Source organism: Poromitra crassiceps, assembly GCF_964638095.1.
Source record: "Poromitra crassiceps genome assembly, chromosome: 12".
Taxonomy (NCBI): Eukaryota; Metazoa; Chordata; class Actinopteri; order Beryciformes; family Melamphaidae; genus Poromitra; species Poromitra crassiceps.
Window position 1 is genome coordinate 31,072,612 of NC_139632.1, and position 18,074 is coordinate 31,090,685.

The window sequence follows — 18,074 nt, forward strand, 5'->3', positions numbered from 1 at the left end:
GCTTTCTCTGTCTAAAAGAGTTAGTTTGTAGAGTTAGTAGTTATGTAAGCATTAGCAGTTGAATACAGCATGGTTTCAGCGTCTGGAAATTTATTCTGAGATAAATGGCTTTTTGTGAAATTCGATAGAACAGTCACTTTAACCATTCATTTTTGGCATCAGTAAGACGTCAGACATCTAAACAATAGTTTTGAACAGTAATTTCCTCCATAACAGCAGGAAACCCCCCTCTGCTTCCAACTCCTCCCTCCGTGGGCGTTCTCCTCCGCAGCGTTTGTCACAAGCGAGTGTTCTGCTGCGAGTTTGAGCAGCCTCCCTCCCTGGCAGCGAGTGTGGATAGGGCTCACTTGTTTCTTGGGTTTGAGGGCTTTGATGAAGCTTTGTGCGATTCTAGGCTTTATGCTGCGTGTTTCAAAGTGTTTTCCACCCAGTCTATTTTTGGAATCCCCCACCGCCAGCTCCCAGCGCGATAATGCGCGAAGTGAAAGCGTTTTCGCCAATCCATTTTACAGTAGAGAATGGTTTCCTCGCGCGTTACCCTACAGTTTTGGCTCTGCTTTTCCTAGTGTGGAGAGCACTGTCGCCACTTAGTGGGTCCGTGGAATGGGTTGTACACGTTCGCTGACTCCAATATTTTTATAGGAGACGTGGGGAGCGTTGATCCACGTCCCACCGTCAAAAAAAAAAAAAAAAAATTTAAGCCGAGATAACTCGTCTTTGGCAGTGAACCGTCGGATTCTGTAAGCCGAGATAACTCGTCAATGGCAGTGAACGTGTTAAAATGCTATTTTATAAACCATTGAAAAATATCCTGACCATGAGCCTAAACCAGGATATAATGCACCAGTGTCTAAAATGCAATTTACTTTAGGGGGTGGTTAACTTCATGAGCTGGTTAGTTTGAGTGTGACACAGCTGCAACTCAGAATTGGTTATCATACCAACATATCACAGATATGGATATTTTCAAAAATGATAAGTAAGTCTGGTCTGGCCCATGAACTAATAAAAGGATGCATTAAAAAGAGGATTGGGAGCAGGGCTTGATATTATTTTTCTAATCACCAGCCAATATGGCTACTAGATTTTAAAGTTACCAGCTTTCCACTCGCCCAAATGTTTTTCTTGAAATAAATGAGTAGATTATGATGAGTTGGATGGCCCCAATGGTTATATTACACATAGTGTTCATGGGAAATGTATAGGATTAGGACTAGGATGAGAATTGTTTCTGCTTTAAAGATACATTGATATTTAGAGCTTGGTGCGCATCACCAGCCAAATTAGCTAGTAGCCTAATGTTATTCACCTGCCATAGTACATTTTTACCCGCATTTGGCGGGTGTAAATTTCAAGCCCTGGTTTGGAAATAGAGTTGGGATTCAGGGGGGATCCAGGAGGCCAAAGATTGCTTTTGCCTAGGGCCCCAAAATCACTAAGCCCGCCCCTGACTGGGTCCTCCTCCTGTCCGCGGCAGCAGCAGATGAAGAAAGCGCGTGTGCTCTCAGCCTGAGCGCAGATAGACCTCACTGTCTGATCATCACTAGACCAACATGACGGCAAGCTGGAGCCTATAGCTTCATCTTAAACTGCTCATCTGAGGACATTTTTTGGAAACGGGATATGATATTTAGGCAGCTAAAGTAATTGGTGACAGGCTGTGCCTGCTAGACGCTCTGCGAGCCTCACGATATGGATAAAGTATGCCTTCTGTGCGTAATATGCTGTGCGTCTTTTGCACTGTGCTCTGCTGCGCCAAAGAACTGGAGTGCAGAACGTGGGACACAAGCTGATGATAAATTGGAGCAAAATGACAGTCTGCAGGAGGAGCTAGATGGCCAGGAGAATATCCTCTCTCAGGTAGGGTACAACTTTTCTCTGTTCACTCCACCTGTTTTATATTGTAGCATGCTCATGTTTTAGCATGTTGTTGTAGCCTCATGCGTAATTCAAACATTACTGCTTGTATGTGGTGGAAAACACATGCGTCCTCTTCTCTTCGTAGCTGCTGGGTGATTATGACAAAGTGAAAGCCCTCTCCTCTGGCTCTGACTGTGGCTGTAAATGTGTTGTCAGACCCCTGAGCAGGAGCGCCTGCCGGCGGATAGCAGCAGGGGGCGCCTCAGAGCAGGACTTCTACACCGTGGAGACCATCACGTCCGGACCGGACTGCAAGTGCGCCTGCCTCGCTCCTCCGTCTGCGGTCAACCCGTGCGAGGGCGAGTTCAGGCTGAAAAGACTGAGGGAAGCTGGGAGAGAGAATGTCAAGGTGAACTGTCATCCTCGATCTCCATCATCCCACCATGCCTCCATGCACATGATATCAAGGGATGGTGGTGGTGGTGGCGGGGGGGGGGGGGGGGGGGGGGCGCGACACAGGGGACATGTCCCCTGCACTTTTCAGAAGGCAGTAGTATGGCTGGCTATAGGACCCCTGCACTTTTTTTAACCTCTTAATCCTGACTTTAGGCTACGGTCTTTCAGAGGCTCATTTAAAGCAGTGAAGGTCCTAGTATCCTCTGAAACTAGAAGACCTACCTATGCCAAGGCATCCATATGGTACCAACAAAGCCAGATTAACACCCCCAGGGGCCCCTGGGCACTGAAGCTCCCAGGGGCCCCCCTACCCATTGTCCGGATGTTTGGATGTTTTTTCGCCATATTTAGAGGAATATCTCATTTTAAATTAACATTAGTATTATACTGTTATGTCATTATTCAGTTTCTGAGATTCAGTTTCTCACTCACTCATAGGCGATTCTAGGCTTTGCAAACAGGTAGCACCAGCAGGATAAAAATATTAGTGTGACTGGGGGACAAAGATTTTTTTTACATTTTAAAGTAAAATGCATGAATCTGATGCACTCTGAGAGCAAAAGGAAGAGGCTAATCTTCACATTAATATCCTCTTCACTGTGCTGTGGCTTTACAATGATGAAAAAATAATTGACATTACATTTCCAATACAAAACAGCAGAGGGTGCCGCAGCACCACAAGCACCCCCACTTCCCGCGCCCCTGGTCACCACTTGCCCACAGGCATCCAATGAGACTAAATCATCAGACTTAATCTTCTTGGAAACACATTTTATTTTGTCCTGATTGGTCTTAGATTTGTGTCATAGTTCTGTGGAGCCCAACATGAGCCCGACCAAAACAAACAAAAAAATAAAAAATTGGAGGGCCCCTTCACCCCGGGGCACCTGCCCCGGTTGCCCTATGGTTAATCCGGCCTTGGGTACCAACCATGTCAGGCTAGCTTGTCGGGAAGGGGGCTAAATAACGCTCAGAAGTTAGGCTAAATTTGGGTGAGGGGAAAAACTGGCATAACCATTTTCAAAGGGGTCCCTTGACCTCTCACCTCAAGATATTTGAAATGTGTAAATGAGACTGCAGGTTCTATGCGTACCCCAAGTCTCATAGACATGCTAATCCCATGCAGTTTTTGGCAAAAAAACAACAACATTCAGTTTTACTAACTGTGTGCCGCCCCCCTCTCCCCACCCCATTTTAAATCAAAATTCCATCCTGGCATGATAACCATTCGTCATCAGGGGGCCTTGGACCTGTGGGGGCATGCAAACCACCTTTTATGAAAGATAGATAGCCCCCCCACACTTGATCCATCGGTACAGAGAAGCTGGATACTTTCACACTTTGTTTGGATGGCTGGTGGGCATGTTTTGCTGATGCATGGCCTGTCTTGGATTGGTCAAACCTTTTGACGGAATCCACTTGCTCATTCTAGCTCTCCACCATCCTTGAGCTGCTGGAGGGATCCTTCTACGGCATGGATCTACTGAAGCTGCACTCCGTTACCAATAAGCTCCTGGGCCGTGTGGAAAACATTGAAAAGGTAATCCGGGGGACACTGATGCAAACATGTAAGAACGACGTGTGCCCATATAGACCAAAATGGGGTTAAATTAGGAAGAATCTATAGGGAAATGCATAGGCTCATAGTGATTTCTATGGTCTGCTAATCACCTCCTACTGGAATAAAAACAATTGAAATCCCAGGCCGCTCACCGTGTTTATGTTGCAAATTGCAGGGCTATTGGCCATTTAAGTAGGGAAGTCAGAATTGGCCTCTGGCGCCTGCGGGTACCCATGGGTGCAATGAAACACTCTCGCTGGGACAATTATCCACTTTATTAGACGTTCAATTATGCAGACTTCCTCAGCCAACTGCCCTGCACAGACCTGAGGGGCATATCCAGACTTCCTCAGCCAACTGCCCTGCACAGACCTGAGGGGCATCCAGGCTTTTTAAGAAACATTAACCTGCTCTTAAATAATGAGCTGAACTGACTTTGTATTATTGGGCAGGGAAACCGCTTTGTTGGTCTTTCATCAAAAATGCAGCATATAACTTATTTAAAGTCAAAATCAGTTTTTCTTCTTCGTCTGTGCCTCACTGTCACTGTGCAGAATCATGTCTGTGCAGAGTTTGACACTATACATCTTAAAACCAGTGTTGGGGGTAACTCATTACAAAAATAACATATTACATGTAATATATTACTTTTAGCACTAACTCAGTAATATAACGTATTACTTATATGATCTCAGTAATATTATACCAGTGACTTTGTGAAGTAACTCAAGTTACAAATTGAGTTAATAAAAAAAAAAAATCAAAGCACATATTTAAAAAAGATACAATAATTTCCTAATCAAACTGTCTGTTTTCTTGCAAATAACCACTATAGATGACAATAACAAAGGAAAAGAATAACATTTAGAATTTTGGATTGTTTACACTGACTTCAAGGCGGTTGAAATTATTTTTCGGGATGGTTCCGGGGCGGCGATGTCATTCTGCTGCTGCTGTTATTTTGGTCAAAGTAATGCAAAAGTAGTGTAATAAGTAACGAGTTACTCTACACAGAAAGTAATAAGTAAAGTAACGTATTACTTTCAAATGAAAGTAACTAGTAATATGTAGTATATTACATTTTGATAGTAACTTGCCCAACACTGCTTAAAACACAACTTTCTTTTGACACCAATTACAACTTAGGTTCCACGGAATTTGGCAAACAGGCCTTGATGTTCTCTCTGGCCCTGCAGCCTGGAACCGCTTACAGTCAAGCTTGCAGCTAGATAAGCTGATTCCCATTAGAGGAAAAAAGGGTTTGGACGCAAATTCAATCTAGGTTTGTAATTGTTCCCCTCAGCTAGACCTGTTTTCCCTCGGTCTCCCTGCCTCCACTATCCAACCACTTCAACTCATTCAAAATGCTGCAGCCCGTCTGATTTTCAATCAAAACTAATTTTCCCATGTCACCCCCCTCTTCCGTCATCTACATTGGCTTCCCATCCTGGCTCGCATTAAATTCAAGACCCTGGTTTTAGCCTACAAAGCAGTCTATCAAACAGCCCCTCCATATTTACAGCCACTGGTCAGTTTCCAAACCTCCTACCGCTCCCTCCGCCCCTCCACTAGTGCAGGACGTCTCGCCCCTCCCTCCCTGCGTGGCCCTACAGGTGGAGCACGAACGAGACTTTTTTCAGTTCTCGCCCCGACATGGTGGAATGAGCTCCCCCCTGCAGCTAGAATGGCCACATCTTTGCCCATATTTAAAAGAAAACTAAAAACTCATCTATTCACCATCCATTTTCCTATCTCTCCCTCTGCTGTTCATACACTGTAATAATCTGCACTCTTGATCATTTTTATCTATGCATATTTTTATCATGATCACATATTGTCTGTTTTAATCTATTTCCATTATTCTGCTATGTTTAATTGTGTGATGTATTTTAATCTGTTGTACGTCGCTTTGGATAAAAGCGTCTGCTAAATGACAATAAAGTAAAAAAAGTAAAGGCACATGAATTTATGAGCTGCCACTGTATGCTTTGTTATGTGCTTTTATTGTTTATTGTCTGCTTGTATGTTGCCTGACTACTCTTGTTTGTCTCTTAGGCATATTGATTCAGTGAGCTGTATGTTTCTAGGTTGCTGTGCTTTTAATGGCTTGGATGTGTGGAAACTGTACTGCTGCTTTCTTGGCCAGGGCTCCCTCCAAAAAGAGCTATTGTAATCTCAATGGGAGTCACCTGGTTAAATAAAGGTTTAATAATAATGATAATGAATGAATGAAGGTGGTGATTCTGAAGCACACCAAGGATGAGGTAGGGCCCCAGAAGAGCCCTCCTGTCCGGCTAGAGGTGACAGAAAGCCCGCCCACCTCCTCCAGGCAGATATGCCAGGACCCGCCCACCTCCTCCAGCCAGCTACCCCGGGACCCGCCCACCTCCTCCAGCCAGCTACCCCGGGACCCGCCCACCTCCTCTGAGCAGCTGCGGCAGGACCCGCCCACCTCCTCCAGCCAGATACGCCAGGACCCGCCCACCTCCTCCAGCCAGATACGCCAGGACCCGCCCACCTCCTCCAGCCAGCTACCCCGGGACCCGCCCACATCCTCCAGCCAGATACGCCAGGACCCGCCCACCTCCTCCAGCCAGATACGCCAGGACCCGCCCACCTCCTCCAGCCAGCTACACCGGGATCCGCCCACCTCCTCCAGCCAGCTACACCGGGTCCCGCCCACCTCCTCCAGCCAGCTACACCAGGACCCGCCCACCTCCTCCAGCCAGCTACGCCAGGAGAAGAAGAAGAGACTCAGTGAGCCTAGTAACAAGGCAGCAACTTTTCAAACCCTACAGGTAAGAAGGCCACGTGCCACTAATCACACTGTGACAGATGGGCTCATTAATGTGGAGGGAAAGAAAATGGCTAATTTATGAATGGCAGTCTTGAAAACACTTATTTTCATGTAAAAAAAATTCGTAAACTGATATGACTACAGACTACTTGTAGCACATCCTTCCGCCGATACATGTGCAGTTGCCAGCCGCTTCTGCATGGGAGGATCACACTATCCCCACCCCCCGAACAGGCGCCCTGACCGACCAGAGGAGGCGCTAGTGCAGCGACCAGGACACATCCTTCCTACGACTATAATTGGAGAGCCGTATGCGTTGTGTCCGTCCACATGTCCGGAGTTGCTCCGATCGCCTCCAAACTTTGCCGAAGCACTTTTCAGGGTTGTGGCATGAATCTGGCATGGGGGTAAAAAAGAGGAAGAGAAAGCACCCATAGGAGGCGCTACGGTAATGTGTTCGATTTTAACTGGCCATAAATCACACACCATTGCTCCGATCGCCTCCAAACTTGGGGAGTGTGTAGGGGCACCTGACAGAGTGCAATGCCCAATTTCGAACATGCGCATACCCACGCACATGTGCAAAATCACATGGGATCACATGTGATTTTGCACACGTTTTTTCTGTAAGGGTGAATCCACATGTTGCAGCTCTGTGTGGTACAGTTCTGTGTACTGTTCTTTTAAAACCAAATGAACGATGTGTTCTCTCCGTACCCTTCATCAAATCACCCACTGCAGGATTAAGCACCAAGAATGTATAAATATCACAAATGATTGAGGTCATTGGAAGGTTTGGCCAGGCCCAGTGGACATTAACGCCTTGCACCGCCGGGCGCTGATTCATGACAGTCTCAATCTGAACTGCTGATCTTGTCCAGCAGGCAGCGTTGGGTGGACCTGGATGTAGCAGACAAATGATTCAATATTGCAATACTTTTTGCAAGAGGCTTTCTAAGTGGTCGGTCTGACTTTTCCTCCGTTGAAGTTTTAAGCTTCATTCAGGAACATATTGCATCGAGTTAACACTTGATGAATTGCATGTCCTTAGTTTACAGTATAAGTGTTAAGAACACAAACACAAAACATTATTAAGATAATAATAAGATTAAGAGTGGGGTTAAAATATTATGAAGAGCGAGATCACTTACATCTGTTCATTAAAGGAACACACCAACATTTCGGGAGATTCACCTATTTGACATCTTCCCAATAAGACAAGAAGATACCCTTCTCTTCTCTGTGCATGTTTTTGAAAAATAGTGAGCGTTAGTTAGCTTAGCACAATGAATGTCAACGGTATGGCTAGCCTACCCCCGTTAACATGAGCAAAAATGTATTAACAAAAAGCCACATAAAATGCTTCCATACTGCTCACCTGCCGGAATCTTCTTCTTCTTCTTCTTCTTCTTCTTCTTCTTCTTCTTCTTCTTCTTCTTCTTCTTCTTCTTCTTCTTCTTCTTCTTCTTCTTCTTCTTTAATTTAGATTCTTGAAACTTGATGAGCATTATCAGTTCATCTGAAATTTGGGCCGCATATTAATGGCTAAGGAAAAAATGTGGGTCTCACCACTGGTCTCACCCCGTTGCATAGTTGATTTCTTTGACTAAAGAAAGCTGTGTGTCTTTATCTGCCCACTCACAGGAGAAGTATGAGAAGAAGTTTGCTGGGGAACATATGGCTGCTCCTGCACAGAGCGTGCAGACCAGCCCTCAGGTGAAGGTGAAGACCGGCCCCAATGGCATGATCATCAGAGGAATGACGTTTTATAAATCTGAAGCCGATCCCATGGTGGCTGATGATGGGGAGCCTGGAGAAAACTGTAAGTCCAAACCCCTGACTGAGGAAGCCTGGCAAGATACCAACAGTTTGTTGCAAATCAATCAATCGATCACTTAATCAATCTTTATTTATATAGCATAGTTTGTGCAAAGAATGGAACACAGAGATGATAAAAAAGAGACCATAATAGTTTGTATTTGAAAGAGTCATATGTCACGGAGATACCGTAAACAAATATACAAAAAGAACAACAACAAGAAAACATACTGTACATACGCGCACGCACGCATGCATGCATGCACGCACACACACACTTACATATACTGTATATTAGAGGATTCCTTATATAATTTAAAGCATTAGATCTTTGAGAATCTCTCTCATATCCAAGCAAAATTGGTATTGTAACCAAAATGACGATATAGAATCATATCGAATCGGAAATCGAATAAAATCGCGACCTTGTGTATCGGAATCGTATCGAATCAGGAAATCAGTGGTGAGACCCAGCCCTACTTACCAACATGATCTCATAGCACTGGTCAGAATGTGAGTGTGTTTCACCAGATGTTTTCCTCTCCCTCTGCAGTTTTTGAGTATGATGGATTTAGTGGCGACGGACCGATCAACCTATTGGTGGAGGAGCACCTTCTCCTACACAGAGCCCCTCATCCCAGATCCAGGGTGAGAGCATCTCCACCAAAGAGAACAGGTCTTGTGCGTGACACCAAGAAGACCAGCCAATCAGCAGAACCTAAAGGAACAGAACCTGCCTTGAGAGCTCTGGATGAGTCCACCGACCCCATGGCAAGGACCTCAGAGCAAGATGTGAGGAGCACCGCAGCCACAGCGGGAAGCATCACCGCACGACCATCAGCAACCACACAGAGAAGCAGGGCCACAGACACGGAGTCAACTGGAGATCAGACTACCAGTGCAACCCTGACAGTATTCACAACCACTGAGACGCCAATCGCTGTGATGGAAACCTCAACCAAGGAAGTGAAAGACAAAATGCAGACCATAGCTGGCACCATGGGTTCGCCACCGGTAAACCCGACAACAGCTCCCTCCACACCGGCCGACATTACAACTACAATGGCAGCAGCACCAGAGCGAGAACCTGAATCCATCTCCTTCTCTGGGTTGACTATGTCTCCAACCACACAAAGACCAGACACTTCAACTCTCCATACCTTTCCACCTTTCACCATGCCTATGACCACCGCTACTTCAACCACCACCACCACCAGACAGAACACCCCAGTCAAACGGAGGTACAGAATCAGCTGGGAAGAGGAGAAGGAGGAGGAGGAGAGGCCGCCAGAGGAGTCAATGCAAAGTCATGAAGAACCAACTCCAAAGAAGCTTGGTAATTCATGTTGTCAGTAAAACCAACTCCAATGAAGCTTGGTAGCATTACATTATATTAGGTCATTTAGCAGACGCTTTTATCCAAAGCATTAAGCAACTTACAATAGCACATTTTGTCAACAGTAGTGAAATCACAGCATGTCAGCTAATACTTTTTTTTGTAAAGGAATAGTGTAGCATTTGTAGAAAGTAGTGTTAAGAAGGAATAAGTAGCATTAGTTGGATTTTCTTTTTAAAGGAGATGGTTAGTTCAAGAAGGTTCCAGGTGTAGCCTGAAAAGGTGTGTTTTTAGATCAGCAGTGATTCGGCTGTCCTGACAGAAGGAGGGACGTTCATTCCATCATTGTGGCACCAGGGACTGTCGTGGTTAATCAATAAAAATACTGAGGAAAGGAAAAGAAAAGTTACAACCGGGATGAGCTACTTTTGAGCCCAAGTAGCGATGGAGGGGCGTGTGGAGGAACGGAGGGAGCAATGTGAGGTTTGGAACCTGACCATAGTTTGCAGATAGGGAGGCAGTCTGGTGTACTGCCCTGTAGGGGAGTACCAGTGTCTTGAATTTGATGCGTGCCGAGATGGGAAGCCAGTGAAGGAGAAACGGTTAAAAATCGGGAGTGTTGGCAGGTATGGGATCACCACGAGGTTCTTAGCCATTAGAGAGGGTAACACCGTCGTGTTGTCAATGGAGATGGAGGTCAGTAAGAGGGCAGTCGTTCCGTGGGAGGAAGAGTAGCTCTGTGTTGCCAAGATTGAGCGTGAGGTAGTGAGCAGTCATCCAGGCACCGATGTCTTTGATGCGCAGATGCGTCCCTGAATTTGTGTGTCTGAAGGGGGAGGAGAGGTAGAGCTGAGTGTCGTCGAGATAGCAGTGATAAGAGAAGCCATGAGATGAGATCACATGGCCAAGAGATTTAGTGTAGAGAACGAATAGCAAGGGCCCCAGGACTGAGCCCTGGTGGACACCAGTGCTAAAAGTGCAGGATCTGGATCTCTCCATAAGACCTGGTATGAGCACTTAGAGAGATAGGAAGCAAAGCCAGGAGTGTGCAGATCCTGTGATTCCTATGTCAGAATGAATCAGATAGAATGGAGAGAAGGATTTGGTGGTTAACTGTATCAAAAGCGGCAGACAAGTCAAGGAGGACAAGGACAGAGGAGAGGGATGGGGCCTTAGCAGAGTGTAGGGCCTCTGTGACTGCAAGGAGAGCTGTCTCAGTAGAGTGAGAAGGCTTGAAAGCAGGTTGCAGTACGTCAGTAACGATGGTTCCTCTTCTATTTTCTGGAGGGCCCTCCCCCCATGGAGATCTCATGGTCAGGGATTACCAATTTGTTTAGCTTTGACATGTTTAAAGTACCAGATGGGACAATGTCTGTAGGCACTTTAAGTTGTCAGACAGAAAATAGTCAACTAAATTGATGTTTATACATGTTTCTATGAAGTTCTAAACTTTCTGTAATTCATTGCCCTGCCCTGCCCTCCCCACCAATTCCGTGATTCAGGCCGGTTAAGACAAATGCTAATATTAATAATTTGCAGACACTACTTGATGTAGGCCTGGAAAATGTTAAATTGTGACTAAATCCTCTCTCACAACTGTTCTTCTGGGTCTTTAACAGGGGAGTGTAAGGACACTTTGGCAACCATCTCAGAGCCAGTAACTCATAACACCTACGGCAAGAATGAGGGCGCGTGGATGAAGGATCCAAAGGCGGACAACGACAAAATTTACGTCACAAACTACTTTTATGGAAACAACCTCCTGGAATTCCGCAACATGGAGGTCTTCAAACAAGGTAAGGCATACAACCGTCAGGTGGTTCTTTGCAGTTTGAAGTCTTTCTTGTGGTTTTGCTGAATCTCAAACCCCTCCGTTCGTCGGCAGGCCGCTTCACCAACTCCTACAAGCTGCCATACAACTGGATGGGCACGGGCCACGTGGTTTATGATGGGGCCTTCTACTACAACCGCGCCTTCTCCCGTGACATCATCAAGTTCGACCTGCGGCGGCGCGTGGTGGCGGCCTGGACCATGCTGCAGAACGCCCTGTTGGAGCCGGCCTGGACGGCGTGGGAGGAGGGGCAGCGCTCCGATGTGGACTTGGCCCTGGACGAGAACGGCCTGTGGATCATCTACCCCGCCCTGGACCACGAGGGCTTCTCCCAGGTAGGGATGGGGATCGAGACCCGGACGCAGTTATACATTTCTCAAAATCGGAAAATCAATAAGGTCCAAGCTTATCGATACTGCTATCGAGACTAGCGGGTCCTATAACGTAACATTATATCTCGAGAGACGAGAGTCATGTCATTTCAAATCACTGGTGCACAAACATACATCAATATTATTGTCTAAAGTTTTTGAATTCAATTGAATTGCCTGCCAGCCACCGTTAAACTACATGAAGAAGAATTTAATTGCTTCACGCCTTTGTTTACTTAATTTCTTATTTGGTCATTTGGATGCTTGCTAGGATGGCTGAACTTGCAAAGCAGTGTATTACTGGTATTATTATTATTTTCTTTTAAAAGCAATACCAGTTCTGTTAAGAATTTATTGTCGTCTCATCTTTCCACCAAAAAGCACGGTATTGATATCGATAAAGACTCGGATCGTTAAAGGGATAGTTCACATTTCTTAAAGCCTATAGCCATTTGCTGCTTACCAATGAGGATGTTGATTGGTAGAGTTCTTTCTCAGCACAATCCATGCTGTTCCTCATAGTAGCTCTGGAAAGTTGGGCAAAAACAAATGCAAGGTCAATGGGGTCACGCCTCCACAGTGCACACACCTTACCATCATTGGTAAGTAGCAAATAGGACTAGACTTTAAAAACTGTGAACTATCCCTTTAAGCAGTCTCGAAAATGGTGTCAGTATAAATACAAATTAACGATCCCCATCCCTACTCCCAGGAGGTGATGCTTCTGGCGCGGCTCGACCCGTCGGACCTGAGCACCCAGAGGGAGAGCACCTGGAGGACCGGGCTGAGGAGGAACCACTACGGGAACTGCTTCATGGTGTGCGGGGTGCTGTACGCTACAGACAGCTCCAACCAGAGGGACGCCAGCCTGGCATACGCCTTCGACACGCACACAAACACTCAGACCATCCCCAGGACCCCCTTCACCAACAACTACACCTCCATCACACAGATTGACTACAACCCCAAGGAGGGGGTGCTGTTTGCCTGGGACAATGGACATCAACTCACATACAACATTAAGTTTGCCTATGTAGACCCCTAGTAAGGGTTTAGCGCTGGTGTCATTCTATGAGTGGATTGTAGACCAATCCACATGGCCATCAGTATATTGTGATGAATTACCATTTAATAATAACAATAATAATAATGGGTTTTATTTATATAGCACACTTTCAAATACAACAAAATCTCAAGGTGCTTCACAGAGAATAAAACAATCATAACAACATGGTAAAACTGGTGAATTACAGATAAAACAGACAATAATAAGCATATAATGTAGTAAAACTGGTCAATTACCCATAAAATGGACAATAATAAGCAATAATTTCAACCCTCATATGATTATGAGGGATAAATGATGCATAGCATGTGTGACAGAATTTTAAACGGAAAGGGACATGAGAACTTGGCGCCTAGGAGAAAGCAGAGAGGAACAGGTGGGTCTTGTGATTTAAAACCAGCAAGTGAGTCTGATGCCCTAATTGTTGCTGGGAGCTGGTTCCACAGACGTGGCCCCAGCGACGAAAAGGCACGGTTTCCCATGCTGGCCAGCTATATAAATCGGACAGTTTTGGATAGGAATATGTTTTGACTATTTTTGTTTTTTTCCTCCTGTCAAATTTGTGTGTGTACATGAAACAAATAAATGGTGAAAGAGACACTTCAATCAGCACTACTGTACTGTATATATACTGTACTGTATATACTGTCATATAAAGCCTCGTGAGATACATGAATGTAGGAAAGATGTCAGAGCAAGCCCAAATCAAGGCCTGGGTCAAATAAAGCTATTAACAATGAATTCACATCAGTGCAGTGCCCGTTCCACTCCCTCCTTTCACACCCCCATCCTCCCCCTGCTTGCATCGCCCCCACCCCCCATTGGTCGAATTGCATGAAATTCGACACTGCACTTCCTCGGGTCCCCAGCAGTGCAACCCCCCCCCCCCCCCCCCCCGCAAGTTTGAAGTTGATCAGACGAACGATTCTCGAGATACGTGATACGAGAGCCATGTTCTGATTGGTCGAATTGCACGAAATTTGGCACTGCACTCTGTTCTCGAGATAAACCACTTTTTTTGTGTTGCCAGTAAGTGGTGCTATGACTATGTGCTATGACTATGACTATGACTATGTGCTATGACTATGCGCTATGACTATGACACACTTGCCAAGTTTGAAGTCAATCGGACAAATGGTTCTCGGGATAAAGCTTTTGTGATGGCAGCAGGGGGTGGTATGACTATGCGTATGTTCGAATTGTACAAAATTCGGCACTGCACTCCGTCAGGTCCCCCTAAGCGCACTCCCAGAGTTTGAAGTCAATCCGACGAAAGGTTCCCAAGATATGCGAAGGAGAACATACACACTCACAAACGGTCCCGGAAATTAATAGGTAGATGAAAGAACCAGTTCATAAAAGCATACTCTTCCATATTGTTTTATACACTTTAAAAAAAAAACATCTTTATACATAATAGGTCCTGTGTGCTCATATCGTGCCACAGGTCCTCTGTGTGCTCATATCATTGTGGTAATTTCAGATAGCTACAGTTGACCTTTGTGTTGTGGAAAAGCACTTATCAGATTGTGCTGTTTTGAAGCGACTGCAATAAAGGTCTGATTTTTTTTTACTGAAAATGTCTCCTTTGTTGTGCTAATTCCCAGTTGAAGTCAAAGTGGCTGTAATTACCTCCTGTGAGTGGTAATCCAATCTGAAGACTGTCTAAAGTAACGACAACCAGATATAATTTAGAAGGGGAAAAAAAGACTAGAAAGGACTCCCACAAGTATAGAAATGTGCAGAACGATTATTCTGTGGCACAAAATAGCCAGGCGAGCAGCCTCAGGTAAATGTCTGTTTAGTTAGGATCTGTCCCAGAAACCCAAAGGACACATACAGGTACAGTTAAAGTAAATCCAGTGTTTTATTGACTCATATTTGAATATATGGGATACAAAAAAGAACAACAGAAAACCTCACATAAAAGTTGTAATTGTATTCTTCATTTTTCCCTGAATACCGGTACTTACGGGAGGGATACAGTACACTAACATATATCTCTGAACAACAAAACTACTCAAAACACACATACACACAAGGTCTGCTGGCTTAAAACATACAACTGAAGGGGACATTTTGTTCCAATCAGAATTTTTATGGAATTATATGGAATAACCCAAATGCATACTACTATCATTTAATATAACTTCACCACTCAATTCTCTAGAAAATTATTTTCAGTGGGATACAAATACAAGCATTTTTGTTTAAGTGCACTTTAATAAAAGTGCATTAGGCCCGAGGACGTGAACCTTGTCAAAGGTTATCAAAACTTTTTGAGCTCAGTTGATAAAATACAACAGATTAAGGGAATGACTAACTTTGCTTCTTATCCATCATTCTGTAGCCACAAGTTGATTAAAAATTCACTACTAGATTTTGACTTTTCTCAAGCAAAAAAAAAGTTCCCCAATGCAAAACCATGACAGAAAAAAATCTGATAAAAATCTTTTGTACAATTCAATAGACATGTGAATATGAGTGGTTTGTATGCCAATACAGAAGTTGGCATAAATATTACAATATTATTATAAGACAAATAAATACAATGCTGAGAGAAAAGCACATGAAAACCCACACATACATGGTAACCCAACCAACAATATAGTTTTAGACGGCGAACTTTCACAGATTTCCTGACTTCCTGAGTGTATGTATCTCTACTGCCACAAACTAATTAATTTGGCATCTCTTACTATTTGAGAAACAATGGCTTTGATTAACTTCATTAAAGAGGGAAAAAGCGAGACGAGAGACAAAGACAAGAGACAAAGTCATAAATTGCTGAATCTTTGAAAACAAATCACAGCCAGGTGCTGAAGTAAGCGATGCAGTTCATGTGCTACAAACGGACACACATGTGACGTATAGAAGCGGCTGCACGGCTTTAAAAAATCGTGACTGACAGACAGGATGCGGGACCCACTTACTCAATTTGATCATACTAGCCGAACAATTGTCAGTGATGTCATCAGTGATGTCACTCGAGCAAATGTGATGTCATCAGTAATCCTTCCAAGCTGAGACTATATAAATGGTGGGAGTATAAGAGGGAAGTGGTGCCAACCGCCGTAAAACCAAACAGAAGAAGAAGAAGAAGAAGAAGAGGGAAGTCGTGTATCATCTCCAGAGTAAGTGGTGGGAGTATAAGTAGGGAGAAGAGGACAAGTGGCGCATCATCTCCAGAGTCTCCACCCTAGTCTTTGGCAATCGATGATAAAAAAGTGTTTTTCAGCCTCTAATTAAGGGTTCTAATTAAGGGTGCAGTTAGGTATGAGGTCCCAGCGAGGAGAATCTTAGGTTTCAAAACAATTTTTCAATTCAAAATTATGATGAGTTCTGGCCAGAAAGAAACAACGCAAAAGATGCAGGCTTGAAGAGAGCTGCTTTGGGGTATTTGTGTTTGATGGGGTGACTCAGGGTTCAATGCTCTGCCCCCTGCCGCTAGGCAATTACCCTTGTGTGGGGTGTCTGAAGTCAGCGTTACCACACAAGGAGCTAGCGTCTGGCCCGGTTACACAACACCTCCAGATAGCAGCTGAAAAACAATGTGGCTGACAACTTTTGCTGCTTTTGTATGACCGTATTCCCCCCCCAGCGAAGACAAATCCACACTCAAAAATCACAAATAGATGAACTTGTTTGGAATTATAAAGTACTGCATCTTTAAAATACGCCTCCTAAAAAAAGGGTGGGGGATAAAACATCTTTCAAGTTCAACCTGGTCTGTTTGCACCAATGTGTGTTGTTGTGGAGTTACAGAGAATGGACCCAGGAGGTACTGTTCACCATCCTGATCACGTCAACTCACATTCTGTCTGGACTTTCACCCGCCCCCAGCGATTTCCAGAAATTAGAATGTCCCCAGGGGCCAATCAGGGATCTGCCTCGTAGTTGACAACGTAACCGGCCAATCAGGGACAACGCTGGCAAAACAGTATGGCTCCTCCCGTACGATTTGTCACTTGAAACCACGCAAAAAGGCGTGAATTCAATTGTGCACGTGCAGTATCAAGAGTGTGTCGTGTGTTATGAATCTACTTCATCCAGTGGCGATAAACCCAACCGATCCAACCGATGAAAGGAACGAGTCTAGCCAATCAGAGGCAGAGTAGGGCCGGTCATGACATTGAAGAGAGAAAAGCCAGCACTCCAAATGTCCTTTCATTGGTTTTAATAATTCCTCAAATCCGGGCAGCAGCAACAAACGTTTGAGCCAAAGGCCTTCCTCAGCGTTGACAACGCTGAGGAAGGCCTTTGGCTGAAACGTTCGTTTGGCTTTTCTCTCTTCAGTGAACTCTTTGCTTGCCCTGCACGCTGCACCCAGTGAGTTTTTAATCCATTTCGAGTGTGCTCGCGACCTGTGAATTTGAGTGAACAAGAGTATGCACAGATTGTGTTCTTTTGAGTGGATTTGGATTTGACTGGATCTGACGCTGATTGGCTGAAGGACTGGATTTGGCAACGCTGATTGGCTGAAGGAGTTGTCTGTCAAGGCAAGTACTCCCACCCACTGAAAGCTCTGTGGACGGCTTGGCGTCCAGACTGATAACGTAGAGCCAAACAGGATGTGAGATCACGTTCAGGATGGTTTTGACCCGGCTACGGAGAAGGGACGCGTCTTTACGCAGAGCCCATGAGCACGCCGACGGGGGGCGTGGCCTGGCCGGTGGGCGTGGAGGACTGGTAGACTGTGTGGGTGCGGTTGACCCGCAGCAGAGGGGGGATGGTGGAAGACTTGATGTGCAGGATCCTGGTGTCTGTGACCTCGCAGTCGATCTGCATCATCACCTCAAAGTCCTGGTCCCTGATGATGCTCTCTGTAACGCCACAGGGAGAGAGCAAGGTGGTTAGCTCACAACAAAACACTTAAAGTTAGTGTAGGTCAGTTTGTGGGCCATATCTTGTGCCCAGGGGCGGACTGGGATCATAATTCAGGCCGGGCATTAGATACCAAGCAGGCCAGGCCGATACG

The 18,074-nt window shown here is 45.1% G+C and overlaps 2 protein-coding genes across 3 annotated transcripts in view; one reads left to right on the forward strand and one right to left on the reverse strand.

Annotated features, from left to right (window-relative positions):
- Positions 1-1,631: 1,631 nt before the first annotated feature.
- olfml2ba (olfactomedin-like 2Ba) lies at positions 1,632-13,981 on the forward strand. The gene is made up of 9 exons (XM_083647766.1): positions 1,632-1,860; positions 2,006-2,269; positions 3,749-3,856; positions 6,112-6,675; positions 8,319-8,496; positions 9,046-9,828; positions 11,448-11,624; positions 11,714-11,994; positions 12,743-13,981. Exons 1-9 carry the CDS (start codon positions 1,693-1,695, stop codon positions 13,073-13,075), a joined length of 2,856 nt encoding a protein of 951 aa, XP_083503892.1. The 5' UTR covers positions 1,632-1,692; the 3' UTR covers positions 13,076-13,981.
- A 995-nt stretch (positions 13,982-14,976) lies between these two features.
- The window catches only part of atf6 (activating transcription factor 6), a 61,571-nt gene continuing 58,473 nt past the window's right edge, over positions 14,977-18,074 (reverse strand). For both annotated transcript variants that reach the window (XM_083647770.1, XM_083647769.1), the window contains exon 16: positions 14,977-17,919. In XM_083647770.1, the coding sequence (XP_083503896.1) occupies positions 17,723-17,919 (197 nt within the window). In that variant the 3' untranslated portion in view covers positions 14,977-17,722. The remainder of the gene's footprint in view (positions 17,920-18,074) is intronic.